The sequence below is a fragment of the Choloepus didactylus genome, chromosome 19, assembly GCF_015220235.1.
Source record: "Choloepus didactylus isolate mChoDid1 chromosome 19, mChoDid1.pri, whole genome shotgun sequence".
NCBI lineage: Eukaryota > Metazoa > Chordata > Mammalia > Pilosa > Megalonychidae > Choloepus > Choloepus didactylus.
Genome location: NC_051325.1, coordinates 59021709 through 59040470, shown reverse-complemented (window position 1 = coordinate 59040470; position 18762 = coordinate 59021709). Strand labels below are relative to the sequence as shown.

General features: G+C 43.8%; 1 protein-coding gene across 5 annotated transcripts in view; it reads right to left on the bottom strand.

Annotated features, from left to right (window-relative positions):
- Positions 1-18762, bottom strand: part of CASS4 (Cas scaffold protein family member 4) — a 38926-nt gene that overhangs the window by 17629 nt on the left and 2535 nt on the right. For 3 of the 5 annotated variants that reach the window (XM_037811857.1, XM_037811858.1, XM_037811860.1), the window contains exon 2: positions 2193-2615. The exons of 1 other annotated variant lie outside the window; for it this stretch is intronic. In XM_037811857.1, coding sequence (XP_037667785.1) covers positions 2193-2615 — 423 coding nt within the window. Of the gene's footprint in view, positions 1-2192; positions 2616-13182; positions 13732-18762 lie in introns of those variants that run through there. One more of the 5 variants, XM_037811859.1, reaches the window with a different exon arrangement.

The following is an 18762-nucleotide window of genomic DNA, read 5'->3' as shown; positions in this document are numbered from 1 at the left end:
AACCAAAAAAAAAAAACGGGGAAATGGTGGCGAGGGAGGAAGCAAAAATGTAAATAGAGCAGACATAGAGGGAACTTATGGCAGAAACAAAGGGCATGAAAGTTCCCCAGGTATTTTACCGTGGCGACCGCAAGAACCGAGCTTGAGTGGCGGAGAGCCCCTGGTTTCTGAATTCCCCTCAGTAGCTGTGGTTTCTGAATGTTGCCTCAGTCTGCACAAGTGAGTGTTCAGTTGTCAAGGTCAGTGGATCTTCACTTCGTGTCAAGCACAACTCCTTCAGCTAATGCCCCCAACTGCTTTTCCAAGTTAGTTCCAATGATAGGTTTTTATATGCCCTTTTATACCGCTGTCAGTCTAGAAGTCAATAGTGCAGCTCGTGGTTATGGAGCCCTACATTGCATTCTTCTTATTCATTCCACAATTATTTATTGAATATTGTAGGCCTCTTGGACCCAGCTCTGTGTTGGGTGCTGAGAACACCTGGCAAACAGCAGGCATTGCATCTGTTTTCCTTTCAGGGAGAGGGGAAATGACCATTGATTTTTTTTTTTTTTTTTCTTTAATGGCTTTGGAAAGATATTCAAATTAAAAGAGAAATTCAACCTCAACGAATGCTGCCTGTGGTTCCTTGTGTAAAGACGGCCAAGGCCCCACTTCGGGTCAGCTGCTCAGACAGCAGCTGGACATGCCAGGCTTAGGTCTGGGCCATTTGTTCCAGAAAAGCGATTCGGGGCCCACCTCGTGGACTCCTGTGGGAGGCTCAGCAGCCGCCCCTCTGGTGCTGGCAGCTGGCACCCATGGCTGGCAGCTGTCCCGTGTACACAGCTGTCTGGTTCTGGGCCTTCCAGCTTGGAGACTTAGGAAATCTAAAGTATTCAAAATCTTTTAAGGAATCAAACACTGTCCTGTTTGAAGGAGGCATTGGAAGTTGGCATGGAGGAGGCCTGAGGGGTGAGCCCCGACAGCACACACACCGGGGGTGGCATGGGGGGCAGCCGTCCCTGGGCACAGGCTGAGACCAGGTGGGATGTGTCATTTCAGCCGAAAGCCTAGTGTCTGATGGCAGGAAATACCAGCAGGGACTGAAGACCATGCAAATCTGTTCTGCATCCTCAACACCTCATGAAGGCTAGGGCTTTGGGGAAGACAACACTCTATTTTTTTCTTTCTCCTTTTCATTCCTTTCCTTCTTTAAAAATGTTTCCATTCTGTATTTACTGAGTGCTTCTTTGCCTTTTTTTTAATTGTTAATTTTCAAATTATAGATGTACTATATGTTCGATATAGCACACAAGTTTTTTCTTATTCTGTTTGTTCATCAAACATTTATTGGGTACTGACCCCATGTCAGGCATGAGCTTATGTGCTGGGACACCAGAGGGAACAAAATAAGGCCCCTGCTTAACACCTTCTTTCACTTTCTCCTTAACCAATTCCACCTACCAAGGATAACCACTGTTAGCAACTGGGTGTGTGTTCTTCTAGATCTGTTTCTATGTGTGAGCACACACACCCACACTAAAAAATTTTTTTATGGTTTTGTTTGGTTTTTATTTAAATGGCTCTTTCTTCCCCCTTACAACTGCATAGCATTTAATTCTAGGGATATGTCATAATTTATTTAACTAATCACTCCATTAACGAACATTCAGGCTTCTTTGATTTTTCCCCCATGACAAGCAAATCTATAATGACTGTGGACTCCCTTATCCACATGCATATTTGCCTGCTTGTGTATTTCTGAGGCAATTCTAGAAGTAAAATTTCTGGGTTGAAGGGAATATCCATTTTAAATTTGATGAGCAATTTCTTGCCTTTGGACCCACAGAAATCCAACCTCTCCACATATCCCTAATTGTCCTAGCATTGCTTCATAGTGTAAAAGGGCCACCATGGAGAGCCATGACACTCGCACACGCAGCTCGATTGAAAACTGTTTCCCACAAAATGGGGAGTGTTTTGGAGAGGTGGAGAGTCACAGGAGAGACTTCAGTACTGATCATGACTAGAGTGGGGCCACCGGGCTCCCTGTTCCAGCCAGGGACTCAAGCTCACACAATCGTGCCAACCACCTGGACTTCCGCCCTGCACATTTGGACCTCCTGGTGCACACCGATGACTCAAGGGGTGGTTAAGCCCCTGCGTGTTTCCACACCCTTTGACCCATCTGTTATATTTGGAAATATGCTTACCTGTTTTGGGAAGCTTAGAGTCTTTTCACAGATGATTCTGGCATTGGCAGACAGGTCAGGGAATTCGTAGACTTGGGCAGTGGATGGCAGGGGCACCTCCACCCAGCTCTTCATCTGTTCATAGATGGGGCCTGGAGGTGGAGGGCGGAGCAGGGTGGGCACTTGGTAAGCTTCCTCTGAGCTGGCGAGATCTTCTTCTGTGCCCCTTGGGAAATGGGCACAGGGCCTGTCTGCAGGAGCCTCGGCGAGGATTTGGAGGCGGTTGGCAGGGGCCAGGCCTTGCCTCCCATGGAGCCCACACTTCCACCAGCCCTCGCTTTCTGGTACGTTTTGCTCCAGAATGGTCAGGATGTCTCCTCTGCAGAAAGCCAGCTCGTCGGAGCAGTCCGGGTGGTTGTCATACAGTGCCTTGGCCAAGAGGGCCTGGGGCGGGAGGAGAAGAGAACCCATCATTCTTACCACTACCAAGGAACATTTTATCAGGCTACTCATTTAGAAGCACGAGAGCAAATTCCCATTGCTACTTTATTTCATCCCCTCAACCCCAGAGGCTCTGGTCCCTCCTCTCTGCCTGGTTGATTCCTACCCATCCTTGGGGTCTCAGCCTAAATGTCACATCCTTGGGGAAATCTTACCGCCACCCTGAGACCAGGTCAAGTCTCCCTAAAATATGCTCTTGGGGCCCTATTTTCATTGAACTATAATCCTGGTAGTTAAATAATCGAGTGCAGTGTAACACATAGGTGAGTTGAAGTCCTGTCTCTGTGGCTTCCTAACTGTGGAATCTTGAGCAAATTAGTCAACCTCTCTGGACCTCAATTCCCGTATTTGTAAAATGGGAATATGAGTAATGCATTATTGAGAGGATGCATTGGGTCAATACGTGCAAAACTCATCCAAATGTACCTGGCACATTTAGTGAGTGCTGTTTATCTGCCTGTGGTTGTGATTTTCCTCCCATATTGGATTGGAAGCTTCGTGGTGCCTGCGACTATACCTCGCTTATTTGCTATTCTACTCCCAGCATCAAGCACAGGCCCAGGGGCATGGGAGAGCTGCTCAGTGAATGTTTGTGAATGAATGAATAATGACACAAAGACTCAGAGAACGATAGATGATTTGTCTGTGGTCACACAGCCACAGCTCCCTAATTCTCAGACTTATGCTCTTTCAGTAAACCATATAGTCTCCCCAAAAATCGCCTTTTTGCAACAGCAGGAATGGCTAAGTCTCTTCGTTATTTGAACTGTAATTATTTCTGCTATAATTAAGGGAAGGCAATTAATTTCTGTAGATTTTTAAAATTAATCATATTTCCCCTTATTATATCTATGCATTTTCATTACAGAAAAATAGAGATGCAAAAAGAAGAAAATGAAAATTACCCATAATCCCACCACTCAGAGAGAGCTAGACATACCATTTTGGTATTTACCCTTCCAGGTTTTTTTTTTCTGTCTTTAAATAAATTCAGTTGATTATTCTTTTAATACCCATTAGCACCTAATACATACAGTTTATAAAGAAATCAGACAAAAATGGTCAACCCTTCCATTACATTTGTTGATAATTCAGTTTCATTTTTTGCATAATACTTTTTTGTTGTTGTGACAAAAATGGAACTGGATGGCCAACTGCTGATAAAAACCATCTTAAACACACAGGTCTCTGCTGATTTAGGGAAACACTACAATGCATATTTCTGAGAAACATAAATGGAATCAAATCCCTCATGTGGGCACAAAGGCATTGAAAACCCCCCACAAATCTACTGAGCTCCTAGGAGATCATGAAACAATTTCCATAAAAACTTCTTTGTTTTTCTTATTATGAAAGCAATAAAAGGTCATTAAAAAAAAATACAAAATCATGATAAGCACAAAAGAAGAAAACTCATATACCCTCTGTGCCTCTGCCACAGACAACCATGCGAGTCCTCTGGTTTGTGCCTTCCAGATCTTTCCTTGTGCATATTTATGTAGTCAGAGTTATATTTTCAAACCTAATGGTTCTGCATGATTTTTTTTGTAGATGTACAGTTCCTTAATTAAAAAAAAAACTAATGGGATCATAAAATATGTAATTCCAGTATTTGCTTTTTTCCACTTCAAAACAGATTGTGACTGTCTTCCATGTCGACAGATAGTCTTCTTCGGTACCCTTTTAAATACTTGCGTGGCATCCATTGTGTGGATTAACCCTTCTTGTCCCTTCTGATTTGGGGACATTTTAGCTAATCCCACTTTTAGGCTATCATAAACAGTGCAGAAATAATCATCTTTAGAGCTAAATATTTGCAAGCCCCCTTATTTATTTCCAAGGATAAAGTTCTGGCCTTGTAGTTAGTGGGAGAAAAATTGTCAGGGCTCTTTGTTCCCTCCAGCAGGGTTTTAATCAGTTTACTCTTCTGCCCACAGGGGTTGACTGTCCATTTCCTTGCACACTCATCAACCCCATGCACTTGTGTTTTGTTGGATGGCACATTTATTTAAAAAGCTTTGTCAAGGAAACTTGGAATATTTTTTAAAGTGTCTTTGAAAATACTGACTACCTAAAACCACAGAATTCACAGCAGCCTTCCTGCCGCTAAAGTTGATAACTTTAGGGCACCTTGGGAAGTGCCACCTCCCTCCTGCCCTCCAATTTTAACTCATTAAAAAAAGAGAGAGCAAGGTTTGAAAGACAGATGGACATGTGCAGGATGAGGGACGTTCCCGCCTAGAGAGAGTTCGTCTCTCAGCCACGCTGAACCAGAAGCCATCTGGAAGGAACGATAGGAAGTCAACTGGTGTCGGACACTCAGTGAAAGTGAAGAGCAAAGAGCTGAGTTACAGCACTAGATGTGACTGCCTTTGAGGTTCGGGCACCACGAAGTGTCTTCTTGGGTCAGCCGTTTGTTCCTCCACAAATGTAGCAAACATTTATGGTATATCAACTTTGCAGGGCATTGTTCTTGTGTTTGAGTTTTCAGAACAACAAGTTTTGATCTTGCCACTCCGACTCTAAACTTTCCAGGGGATCCTCAGTAGACTTTGGATGAAGCCCCAGCATGGCCCAAACCTTCAAGGCCCCGTGTGATTTAGCCCCTGCCCACTCCTTGGGTATCACCTCCTTACCTGCCTGCATGGGCGTCACGCTGTCTGGGCTCGAGCCCTTCACAGGCTGCTCCCACCACTGCCAAGCAGTCAGCAGCCCCTCACCCCCTGCAATCCCACTCATCTTTCCAGACTTATCTTAAATGTACTTCTTTAGAAAAGAATTTCCTGACACCCCCTCCCAGACTAAACTAGTTCTCCCATGTTTTTGCCTGACACCCTTCCATGCCAGCACTTACCCTATTTGTACTCAGTTCATTTAATGAGCCATCATCTATTCTGCATCTTTCTCCCCATCTAACGTAAGCTCCAGGAAAGCCTGACCTGCATCTTCCTTGTTCTCTGCTGCATGCCCAGAGACCAGCACATAGTATGTGTTCACTAAACATTTGTGGCATTAACAGGTGGATAGGGTATGGATACAAATAATGAAAGGCCTCCATTTTCAAGTCTTTGGGAGGCAAAAAGACATACAGCACCAAGTGAGAGCTCCCACCCCCCTAGCAGGCTAAGGAAGTCACGGAACCTTTCTCTGACCTTCCATCCACCTTCTTAGGTGGACTTTAGTGAGGGTGACTGCCAAGATGTCCAGAAGATGGACCTCAAGCCCTGGCCAGTCTCTCGCTGAATTACTACCCTTTGAATGTGTTGAGGGTGGACTTTGCAGTAATTCTTCTGCTCAGAGAATCCAGCAGAGATGAAGATTTCACAGGGAATAGAGTTTTAGCCTCTTATAAAGATTATTAATTAAAGGTCAAGACTTAGTGAATTCGTATGCTAATTTGTAGATCATTTTTCCAGTAAAAATGCAAATAATTTCTGTTCAGTAGGAAAAGAAAACCCCAAAGGATACAGTTCATTACTTTATAGGACTTTAACTAGTTTTGAATCTAACCCTGCAATCATATCCTAATAGTCCTTTACTAAATTGCCTATAAATACTTGGCTCCTCACTCTTTAACCTGGTTTTAACATATTATGGGTTCCTTCATTGATTAATCAGTTGAAAAAAATCTTTGACATGTGTTCATTTTATATTTGCAGGAGAATCATGATTTACCCTTTTGGAAATTATACTTTAACACCTTACATTAGGAAAGAAAGGGGAAATAAAAACCGTCTCCAGCTAATCACCACTACTCTGTGAAATCCCTGCAAAACAGTCTTGAAAGCAAAAGCTCATCGTGTGATATGTGCTCACATTTGTCTAGAAATAGGATAGTGTGTCTCTTTAGATGGAGCAGTTGCTGCAATATGGCAGCTGTCTATGTGCAGAGCTGCTGGCGTCTCTGCCGCTGTGAAAGGCGCAGACCTGTCCCAGGAACAATGGCTTGTTGTGATCGCCCATCCCGCTTGGCACCTGCAGCTGTCCGAGAAGGACAGCATTGGTCTTCATTCTCGAGGTGGGTTTACTTTGCACTTCTGTCCCCCCACCGCGTTCGGCGTGGCAGCTCACATCTTCAAAGAAGGTGTGCTCCCAGCAAGGGAAAACCTTACGTGTTTTGCTATAACCTGATTCCCACCAAGCATGGTATTGCATTGTCATTGGGAAAGGGTATCTCCAGATACTTCAAGCAATAATTAATGTCTTAGTTTTAATAGCAAAGACCATCAAAGTTTATGTTACAAAAGAAGGATAAAATGCATGTGGGGAGTCTTGGGGAGTTTCTGATGCAGAAAGGAGGGAAGGCAGTGAGTTAGCTTTGAATGAGTCAGGTGCACAGAAGCCATTATATAACATTGAGTCCTCAGAAGCCCCAGAGGTAGGTTTTCTTATCCCCATTTTGCAGATGAGGAAACTAAGGGCCGGAGAGATCAAATGACTTGTTTGAGGTGGTGCAGGGAGCCAGGGCTGGGCCCAGGATTTGCTCTTCCCTGATGTATTAGAAAGAGCGATAAGAATGTCTCGCTCCTCTAACTGGCCTCACCAAACTCCACGAGCTGTGCCCTGCTCTTCCTCTTGCCAGAAACCCCCTTCCCCTAGGTATTTGCAAGACCAGCCCTCCTCATCCTTCGGGCCCCAGCTCAGCAGCGGCGGTCCCTGACCACCCGTCTAAAGGAGCTACACGTTGCCAGATTCCTCCCTGCCACCCACGGCAGGACTTGGAGATGATCATCTTCTGGGCTGTTGAGGAAAGAATCCGGGCAGGACAAGTTGGGCTTTCATGGACAGGCCAGCAGTGTGGGGAGAACAGAAACAGTAGCAGCAGCCCCCAAGCATCCTTGCACACCTGTGTGCCCGGCATTGCCCTCAGCTCTGCAGAGACAATGGGCAGAAACAACGGATGGGCCACGGACAAGGAACCTAATCCCAACTGTACTTGTTGCTGATGCATTCAAAAGGCCCTTTTTAATAGGGTGTTAACGTAGATATTTAAGAAATGGAGGACATATTGTTCGTATTTGTGTTTTCCATGGGCACACAGGCAGTTAAGAGTCCAGAGACAATGGAAGAAAGGTTCTTAATTTTCAAAAAGGACCTTTTCCCCAAAGGCCCATCTTCACACAACAGCTGGGCAGGGGGAGGGGGACAAGACGGGGCATTTGGGAGGAAGAGGGGGGTGGGGGGTGGGTGGCACTTGCAGAAACGAAAGCAAAGCCTGAGAGATGGAGAGATGGCCTGCGACGGAGCAGCAGGCTCGGACGGGAGACCCTTATACAGCTCCCAGGACTCAGTGTGCTCATTTGCAGTCATCAACCATGAGCCTGGGAGTGAAGAGGAAGGAGTAATCTGTTACCACTGGAGCAATCTGGGAAGCCATTAATCGTTCATTCATTCATTCGTTCACCCAGCAAGACTGTATTGTGCATCCTCTGCAGGCTGGGGTCTCTGCTGGAGATAGAGGATGAACTCAGCAGATTTACAGTCCAGTGGTAGAGACAAACTTTAATTAAATAGTCACAGAAATTAATACAGGGTTTCTACTTGAAGTGAAATATAGGAAGTTATGAACAATTATGAATCATGTTGGGAAGCGGTGGTGGGTGAGGTCTAAGGGACGGTTTCTTTGAGAAAGTGGCTGTGGAAGCTGAGATCTGGGGGTGAGTAGGCAGTGGTCGGATCAAGAGCTGGGGGAGAACATTCAAGCAGGGGAAGTGTGAGTGTGTGTATGTGTGTGTGTGTGTGTGATATGCATGGTGAGTTGGAGGAACTGAAAAAAGACCAGGCTCGCCAGAACAAAGCAAACAAGGGGTCTGGGTCTTGATTTATGTATTGGCTGCTATTTCCATCTGGTTGTTGGATGGAGAATGGATTAGAGGGCAAGTATGAAACCCAAGAGGCTGAAGAAAGCCAACTGCCCAGTTCAGGTGGCTTGGATGAGGGTGGAGGTTTTAGAATAACTGAAGATAGGAATTGGGGAAGGACTGGATGTAATTTTGAGCTGGGCTTTGAAAGAAGAGCAGGATTATACTTCCCAGAGAAAGGAGAAGGGGAGGGCCACTAGGGAAAGTACGGAGAGAGAGAGCAAATTTGGTTCATACACATTGTGTTGCGCCAGTAGCAGTGCCACTTCCTGGAAGTCCAGTTTTAATGCTTCTCTTTACCACTATTACTGGGACGGTAATCCCCTCCCTGGGCGGGGAGGGTGGGTACAGTTCCTCAGTGATGGCACCCACACTGGAGCTCCAGGAACCCAGCTCACCTCTCTGCTTTCTCTTCACTTTACTCCAATGACAAAGCTGCAGAAACTCGAACGTTAGAGCTGGACAGGGGCCGCGGCAGGGCTGGGGGTGCTGCTTGGACATAGTTTTCCCTGGGAGTCTCAATTTAGAGCTTTGAGGACCTGACACTAGGAGCGCTCAAGGCCAGCCCACTGCTGGGGTCCTAGATGCCTCTCCCGAGTTGACTTTGCAAACCAAAGTTAAGAGCCAGGGGCCTGAGCAGTTTTGTCCTCTGCAGGACTCCTCTAAGGAGCAATCTTGAATCAGAAGCTCCACTTTGGGTTGCCCCAGACTGTTCCCAGGCCGCCTCCCAGCTTGAGGCTCTCTTTGCCCTGTTCTGCTTCCTTCCCTCTTTCCTCTCACATGGGTCAGATCAGCTTCGTTGCCCAAACATGTTTCCTCCTCCTTTTATCTTACACAGGTGCCCCCCCCCCAAAAAACAAAACAAAACAAAACCCAACAACATTAAAACAAACAAAGAAACAAAAAACACAAAACCTCTTGTACTCCTAGGGGAAAAAAAGTTACTATCCAGGGGATAGGAGACTGGAAGTCATAAGCTGGTTTCCATCAGGGAAGCCCAGCATAACATTTCTTCTGGAAGGTCAATCACACCATGAGGTCACCAGCCAACAGCAGGGGGACAGTAAATAATTATGTGCCAGATGAGCAGTACCAACTGGAAACATGGGGGGACTCCTGAGGGGGGAACGGGTGCAGGCCAGTGTCTCTTGGCCCCCGCTCTGAAAGCTGAGGATCACAATGTCAATGAGGATGTTTTTCTTTTACCAAAATCCTTCCTTGAAAACTGTCCATGTTTAACATTTGAGCTTGCTTCTCACAGATTCCATGACTTACTTCCAAGAATTCTTACTGGTTTTGGGGGATGGTGGCAGAACTGCTTATACTTCCCCACTGACAGACACGAGAAAAAACCACAATTATTTTTAAGCCTACACTGTAAATATGACAAATCCTTTGATGTACAGGAAATGTGACTCTCTGAAGCTCATGAAGGGTTTTCCTTGATGGAGGAACTTTTGCTTTGTGATGGGTGAAATAGTCTCGTTTTGAAATATTCTTTTTGAGGGAGCTGAGCACAGACTCTGAATGTGAGGAGTAAATGCAGAATGGAGAAAGCTCTTTGATCATTTTTAAGGACAACTGCCTCTCCTGGGATGGACTGGGAAGTATTTTATATTATGTAAATACAAAGAGAGGCTAGCAGGGATCAAAGCAAAGAGAAGGGTGTTATCTCTTGGCTTGTGAGTGTTTATTTTCTGTCATTTTTTGAAAGCACATTATAAAAAAAATGAAAAGTTTCCAAAAGCATAAGAAAAATCCCCTCACCACCTCCATTTTTTTTTCCCCACCCACATTCTCCAAAAAGGGAAGAGACGGAGGAGGGAAACCTGAGAAAGCAGCAAACAGTCTGCACTACAATTCTTTTGTGAGATTTTTGATGGGAAACAACATTCTGGGAGGTAACTTCGAAAAGCCAAAAGAAAGATTTGACAGGCATCAAAAATTTATTTCAGGAGTCACAGCAAACCCACATAACAATACATACTTCTCCCACGCTGTGTCTAGCTAATATTATTTCCTTAAATTAATCAAAGAGGAAAAACGTCCACCTTAATCTTGGATGAAGCCAGTTGATTTGCCCTGAGAGGAGTGCCATTGGCACTCCAAGGATCAGGAACCACATTATTTTGTTGTCTACTATTCAGCTGATGCCTGCACATAAATACGGAGGGCCTGTGTTTTTGAGCTCTGTGCCAGGCCCCATGAGAAGTAATTTATATGCTCTCACTTACTGGTCACAACCCCACAAAGCAGGTACTGTTATTAATATCCCATTTAAGAGATGAGGATGCTCCAGCCCATAAAGGAGTAAGTAGCCTAAGGTGGCTCAGCAAGAAAGGAACACATGTCACCATGACTCGGGCATCTGCCCTTACAGCCTGCCACCTCAGCTGGGTAAGTTGCCTGGTTGTTTACCAGAAGTAGACTCTGCACCAAAAATAAATGAAAAATCCGAAATGTAATCACTGGTAAATAATGATGCATTTGTGTAATGGAATACTATACAGCCACGAAAAAGCATGAGGTAGAGTTTATAGGCATTGAAATGGAACAATCTTCAAAATACAGTATTACAGTTTTTAAAATAAATAGAACAAAATGAGAAACTGTGTATATGTATGTTCCCATTTATGCCTAGATTATATAAGTAGTTGGAGGGGGTCCCCCTCTAGGCAGGGTAATAGGGGTCCAAGGAGCTAGAAATTTTGGGCAAGAGAATGCACTTTCAGTTCATGTTCATTTGCGTACTTTGATTTTTTAAACCACATCATGCCTTTTCAATACACAAAATCTACTTTTAAGAAAAGCTTCAGTTCTGTTGGGACAAAAGACTTCTGCCTTGGTGAACTTAAGCAAGTACTTTCCATCACGGTTCAAGTCCTTTCTAGTCCTGGATTTGATAGAAAGGAGCCTCGACTCAGAGTCAATCTGAACCTTGTCAGAATGTACCTTGCTACACAAAGCAACCTTTTCCACATCCAGGGAAACCCTTTGTGAACCTCACTTCCAGGTTGACCAGCAGCATAAAAATGCTACTCAACAGCATAAAAGCAACTCCCACTGCCCATTGTCCAAAGGACTTGTACCACGTACAGCACAGAAAATCTTGAAACGTGCTTGAGTTTTGGGACCCAGCTAATTTTGTGTTTCTCTCTCCCCAGTAACTTGAGAATAGGAACCCAGCATTAAAGCACACAGAGAAGGCCACACACGACTTTTCGTTACATTAAACAGGGTCTTCAAGTGGGTGCACTAACAGTCACAGAACTTTAGGTTGGAGGAAGATTTAAGGGCTTGTCTGGCAAGTTAGGGAGGCATTGAATGGGTGTCCAGGCGATGGGGGGGAGCTCAGTGCCCTTCCTATCCCCACCCCCACCTTTGGCTACAGAACGATTTGGGTCCTGGGTGCAAATATCCGGACCAGAGGGAAGGGCCCCCCACCTTGCGCCTTGTTACCAACATCCGGAATAGTAGGTGTAGTAACAGGACTTTGTAGCCGTGTGTAGCCAGCGTGTGACACCGAGGAAGATATCCACAACCACCATTTGGCAACTTTCCTTCCAGGTGGAGCTGTCCATGGGCGGCCCCCAGTTGGGAAGGGAGGACAGCCACCCAGCACATCTCCACTTGCTCTTGTCTCCCTCCTCTCTCATCTGTTTCTCGCGCGTTCCCACCCTCCATTTCCTTAGCCAATATCAGTCTTCCTGTCGTCCTTTCTTTCTCTCCTCTTTAATCCCCTCCCTTTGAAATAATTTCCCAAGAAAAAAGCCATTATATTAAACTTTGATTTTCCCTCACGAATTTCAGTAGCTTTCCATATTAACATTTGCCTTTAAAAGTAAAATTCCATCAGTTATAGCAAATGGTATGATATTTCATAACCAGAATTTGCCCTCAGAATTTGTAACTATATTAAATTATTTTCCTTTCATTTGTCATGCCTAATGTAGTGAGAGAATTAGTTTATAGTTTTGGAAATCCTGAGACAGCTTTGCTTCAAGAATCTGCATTTCATTATCAGACATATTTAGAATTTTTTAAATGAGGTGATAGCTAATTAATTTCTTGCACATCCGGAAACATAAAAGAGAATTATTTATCTTGGAACTACTTATAAATAAAACTTAAGAAGTTAAATGTTGAAGGAAAACTGCTGTATTCTTTTTATGATTAAGATTAATTTGCCAAATAGATCAGGAAAATAACTGGGCTTCTACTTTAGCTCCTCCCTGTGAAAAAGTTGAAAATTCTTGAATGAAAGGCTCCAGAATATGTGGAAAATGACATGAAGTCACTAAACTGAACGTGAGCTACTGAAACTCCCTTTTCCCAATAACTTTGATGTTTAAAGGAACATTTAAGCTTAAAAAAAAAAAAAAACTTAATTGAGAAGAATATATATTTTAAAGGCAGAATAAAAATTCTCTTTTTTTTTTTGGTTTCAAAACCTGGGACATGAAACAACTTTCAAGTGTTTCCAGTTGTGTGATAGTTACTTGGGAAACATCATTACCACCTCCCTTAGTTTAGGGAGAAAATCTTGAAATAACAAGTCGTGGACTGCTTTTACATGATTAATTCAGAGTCCCAAGCAATCAAACAGTTGTAGAAAATAGATGCCAGGAGAGAGAAACTCAGGTACTCACATTCACCATCATCTTGATCTTTAAAAGAAATTATTTTTAAAGGTGACTATTCCATATGCTGGGAAACACCAACAGAAATCGCTTCTGAAGAGAACTCCTTCTTTAGTAGTTTGGGCTGGAATCCGCGAGGTCTGAGTTACCCTTGGGCCTGAACGGTGCCCTCCTGCAGCTGTCAAGCTGAGCGAGCCGGACTGAACAGCAGTCACAGGAGGGATGGGCCAGTTACATAAGGCCTTCATTCTCTGGGACCTTCCCGCTGGTTCCCTCCCCTCTACTGCATGCAAATAGCCACTGAGGAGGGTTTACCTCTAGACCATCGTGAACAAAAAAGTAAATAAACCTGATTAACTCGGATGTGAGCAGCACGTGAAAGAAAAAGAAAAAACTTAAATAAAAGTGTACTTCCTGGCTTTCCTAACACCTCTAAAACTGACCCTGGATGGTGGAAGATTCTGTGAAGAAGCAGAAACCTTAAGCCATCTCTCCATGATAACATTAAACTCTTATCGATCCAGCTTTTGAATTCTTTCAGATCGTTCAGATGAAAAAGTTGTGTATTACAGGGATTTTCGACACCACAGAAGGCCCTACCTATGAATGGGACTTTGAGGAAGAGACTGTGCCCAGAAAAAATTTCCAAAGCCCACCAGTGGAAATGAAACATTTAATCCCCCGATGTCTCAAGGCTGTGGTTTTCCAGTTGGTTTAGGTCGAGGCCAGATCAGCTTGCTCGAATATAACTTCCTCTGTTGGTGGCGACCTTGCCAAAGTGCGCTTCTAGTGACTGACTGATCAAGAATTCCTTATCAAGTACCTCCTGCATGTCTGAGAATGTGTGTTGGCAAACAAGGGTCCTTTGAGCTGGGCTCAGAATTGAAATAATATGGCAGTAAAGCTCTCCTGGGCCTTCTGGTCACTATACCAAACTGCATTCTCAAGTTGTTACTGCCCGAGCCATCCCAAGAGAGCCCTGCTCCAGCTCCAAGACCATTCCTTGCTAGCCCAGTCCCTGATTTCATTGCCTGGGATGTTCAGTTTGGGAAAAGACAGGGGTGGGGAGGAATGTCCAGCTGAGGGAAGCAGTTGAGGATGAGGCGCTATCATGATTAACTCCCCGAGAGCGTGGGCAAAGGACTGACGATTTTTCTGGGCCTCAGTTTCTGCATCGGAAAAGTGAGGTGGCTTTGTAGGATGGTCACCAAGTTCCCATTCAGCAAAACCCTACCTTTCGCATGGCTTCTTTTCTTACTCTTACCTCTTAATTCACGAATGCAATCAGAGGGATTAAAAAGAAAACAACATGTAGGTTCTTTTCCTTTCCTTCTTTCTTTTTTTTGAAGGGAAAGGGAGAGGAAGAAGGTGTTTTGTGTTATTTGATTGGTCAGAAACAATTACACCAATTCCCATCAGGAGAAAGCTTTGTTTAAGAGAAACTTCACATATCCAGCATGATTTTCATCAAACCCACATGTCACCTGCACATTTTTTTTACTTAAAGATACTAAATTGAGCCAAGTATTTAAAAAGATTCACTCTAAGCAACATTACCTATGAAATTACAGGTTTGATGTGCTAGTTTTAGTTTTTTCCTAATGCACATTAAAATACATAACTAGTGTAAAAAAAAGTACCACCTAAAATCATCTTGTATCCCAGCAATCATGATCCTTGATTTTTTTCATCTGAATGATCAGGAAGAATTCCAAGCTGGTTCAAGCTGTTTAATGTATCACAGACAAATAAGTGAAGGTCCAGGCTTGTTCATGATTTCTCCATTTTTCTAGGGTCATTTTTAGAGGTATTAGGAAAGCAAGAAGCTGCTCTGTTTTTTAAGCCTTCTTTCTCTCATTCTCTTGGCATTTATTCTAGGTCATTAAGTTTTCTCGTCTTCTCAATAGTGGACTAAGATAAACCCATCACAAGCCTTATTTGGGATTCCCAAAGGACCATTAGTGAGAATATTTTATGTAACTGGTCTGGTTTCTTTCCCAATAGTTGTTGATCTCTTCACTCTGGGAAACGTCAGTGTAAAAAGAAGCATCTTGTACTTTGCTATTAGTAACTGACCTTGAGTACCTCTATTTCCCTTTCAAGTGAGGGATGAGTTTAAATTCTGAACCCTCAGCAAACGTTCCACAAAGTACCCTTTACTTTTTGTTACCCAGATGGTGAATGTACCCGAGGGAGAAGGACCCTCCTGCTTTCTTATCTTCCGCACTCCCACCCTGCAAATGACAACTGCTTGGGCAACACTGGACAGCAAGTGTAACAAACAGCTCTGCTCTTGATTCCAAGGAGAAATGGCAGTTTAAAGAAAAAAGCAATACTTTACATTCTCTTACTTCCCTAAACTCATGGAGCAATTCTCTGAGTAGCAAGCCGAGTACCCCAGGATTGCCTAGGAATAACTTTTCAGTGGTTTACACACATTCCCTCGTGCAGAGCCCTAACGCGGAGAGTCTGGAGCTGTGCCCTGGACATAGGATGACATACTGTATTTTTCAAGGCGTAACTCTAATTTCATGTGTGTTTACAAGAGTCCTCTTCCCCTGAACACAAAGTTTATGAACAATAGATTTGGAAGTGGTTCCTAAAATATTTAAATCCCCTTTTTGCAACTCATGTCGGAGTCTTCTAATATCACCCCTTTCAGCATCTTTTTCCTGAACCTCCTACCATCCGCCTTTTAAGTTCTTTCCCTCCAGCCCTTGTCATTTCCTCCCTTAGTCACCGCACTTCTAAGATGACCGCAGATGTTTCTCTGGTTGCTTCCCTATTCCATTATCATGTTGGCCACTCTCCTGTGAATAGCATTTTGCAGACTCTAATTTTGGGGTGTAGTGGTGGTGTTCTGTTTAGTTTTTTTTTAATTTTTTTAAAGTGAGCTTAATTAGAAATAAAATGTTAAGAGCATAGGGGTTATTAAACAGGGAAAAGAATAAGGATTATGTAATGGATTTTAAAAATTTATTTACTAGAATGACAATTCAGTGACTATTGAAAAAGAGGACCAGACACTTTTATCTTTTGTGGCATTGAGAATAATGCCTGGCACATTGTAGGCACTTGGTATTTGTTGAATGAATGAAAGGTCCATTGTCTCCCTGAATCAAACATAGCATTAGCTGCTAAATAAAATCTATTTCCTGCTTTAGTTGCTATTCTGATCACACCCCAACCGTCTCAAACACCAAAAGTTTTATTTATTTTTTTTCCCAAAAGACAGAGCAAACAGTTCTTCTCCATGCCCACTGAGAACAGAATGGAACTATCTGAAATGGAAAGCGAAGCCATCCTCAGCTAAGTCTCCTAAACCACCTCCCTGCTCCTGCTCTTTCCTACCTCCAGTCCATTTGAGATACGGCAGCCCAAGTGATCATTTTAAAAACATAAGTCAGATCACGTCTTCTCCTGCTTTAAATGTGCCAGTGTCTTCCCTTTGCAATTAGAAGGCACACCAAAGTTCTTAATGCACTCCACAAGACCCTAGCTGACCTCTCAGATCCTTTCTGACCTTGCTTTCCCCTAGGTTAATTGGCTTCAACAACATGAGCCTTTTTACTGATCCTCTGTGCTGATTTCGTTCCCACCGTAGGGCCTTTGCACTGGCTGTTCCATCTGCCTGCAGTGCCCTTCCCTTCATTCAGGTGTCCACTCACGCATTCTCTCTGCAGAGTGGCCCTTTCTGTTTATCACCTCTATCAGATCACCCTGTTTTATTTTCTCTATGACAGTTATCACCTCCTGAAATCAATGTACCCACTGACTGCTCTTCTGACCTCCCTGGAATGTCAGCACTGTCATTTGTTCGTGAATGGCTGGACAATGGACAGCGAGTTGCGATTCAAGCTGGGCACTGGCTCTGGGCTGTTTCTCCTTATGAGACAGGAAAAGGAATAAAGTTGCTGGCCAAGTTCAGAGGGAGGCCACAGGTTCTTCTGAACTTGGCTTCAATTACAATGGTTCCAATCTAAGGCAACATCTGACCACGGGAGGAGGAGGGGGCCTAGTCTCAAAAGTTCAGACTGAGTGGCAGGTCAAGCCAGGGCCATGCAGGATTAGAGAGTTGAGAGTCAGGGACTACCTCTGTTCTCAGACATCTGAAAAGCAGGAAGTGCTACTCCTGCCTTCAAGACAGGGCTGTGTTGCAAGGGCTCCACCTGTGCTTCCCTTAACCTCCCTTCCATTCGCAGGCACTGACCCAAAGCATTTATTGAGAAAGCGAAGTGTTCTGTGCATGATCCCACTTGCCCTCCTTTGGCAAAGAGTGGGTCCTGCTGCAGGTACAGAAGAGCCTGGGATTGCTCCCACTCAGAAATGAGGCCCCGCTGAACTCTCCTCCCCAGACGCACTGAAGCGAGCCCGAGTCCCAGCAAGCAACAGACATGAGCATAGGATGCTAGCACAGTCTGTCAGCATCTAAACCAACACTGGGAATGATGAAGATGCAGGGTTTTCTTTTCTTTTTTTTAAATTAGTCTTTAACTTGACCTTTCTTGAATGGGTCTAGACCATTCCACTCAGACGTGAGATAGAAGACCAAAGAAGAAGACCTTAAATTCAGGCTGAATCTGAAATTCAGCATTCTTAAAACACAAATGTTGGTTTGATCAGTTCTCTGGACTGGCCACCTTTCTGTGACACTGTCAAGACACATGTTTGAAAACTTCCTTCAGAAAACCAGTGAGCACACACCTGTCTTAATAAATGGTAGAAAGTATAGATTCTGAAGAAAATCCTGTGGAGAGTGGGTTTAAAATAGAATGTGATTCCAGACATTCTCTGAAAATGATGGAAAACAAATGTCATTGCTTATTTGACTCAGTAATCCTCCTTTAATTCCTGGATGTGGGAATTCTGTAGATAAAATATTGTAAACTGGAAAGTCTTGCTTTGCTATGCTATGTTCTTGCACATAGTCCATTCCACTCCCAAGGCCAGGCTTATCTGTTGTCTACTTGCCTGTCGATCTTTGTGTCATAAAGGTCAAAACGTCCTGCCTCCCCTCCTGCCTCCCTAAATAGTCTTGAGCGCCAGCACGTCTCCCTATCCCAAAAATCTCTATAAAAACTGAGATGAGAACTGCTTAGGAGGACACTCTCCCTTGAGTTGTTCTCACTCTTGCCTCTCTTGACTTTTGTCTCGAGTGATTCATTGCGTCACCATGGTTACTGCTGGACAGAAAACCACACCTGGACATTTAACCCAGTGAGAAAATAACATACGGGGGGAGAAACAAGGTTGTGCACCAAGACGTTAATTTCAGTATCATCTCTGATGACCCATGTGCAGGTGCATATGCACACACACACACACACACAAATACACACTCTCAAAAGTAAACACAATTTGCAACAAAGGGGGCTGGATCACTACAGCTTATCAGGCGCAATGCTCATACAAAAGGCATTTTTGAAAGGGCCAACATCTAAAACAAGGACTTACATATAATAAGATCACATATCCACCTTGTTTTTGAGACCTAATTTTCTAGCATTTCTTGACTGGGGTTGAGAATGCAGTTTAACAGTCAATGTCCAATAAGCCAATGAACAAGATGTGAGGTTAGTCAACTTTTGC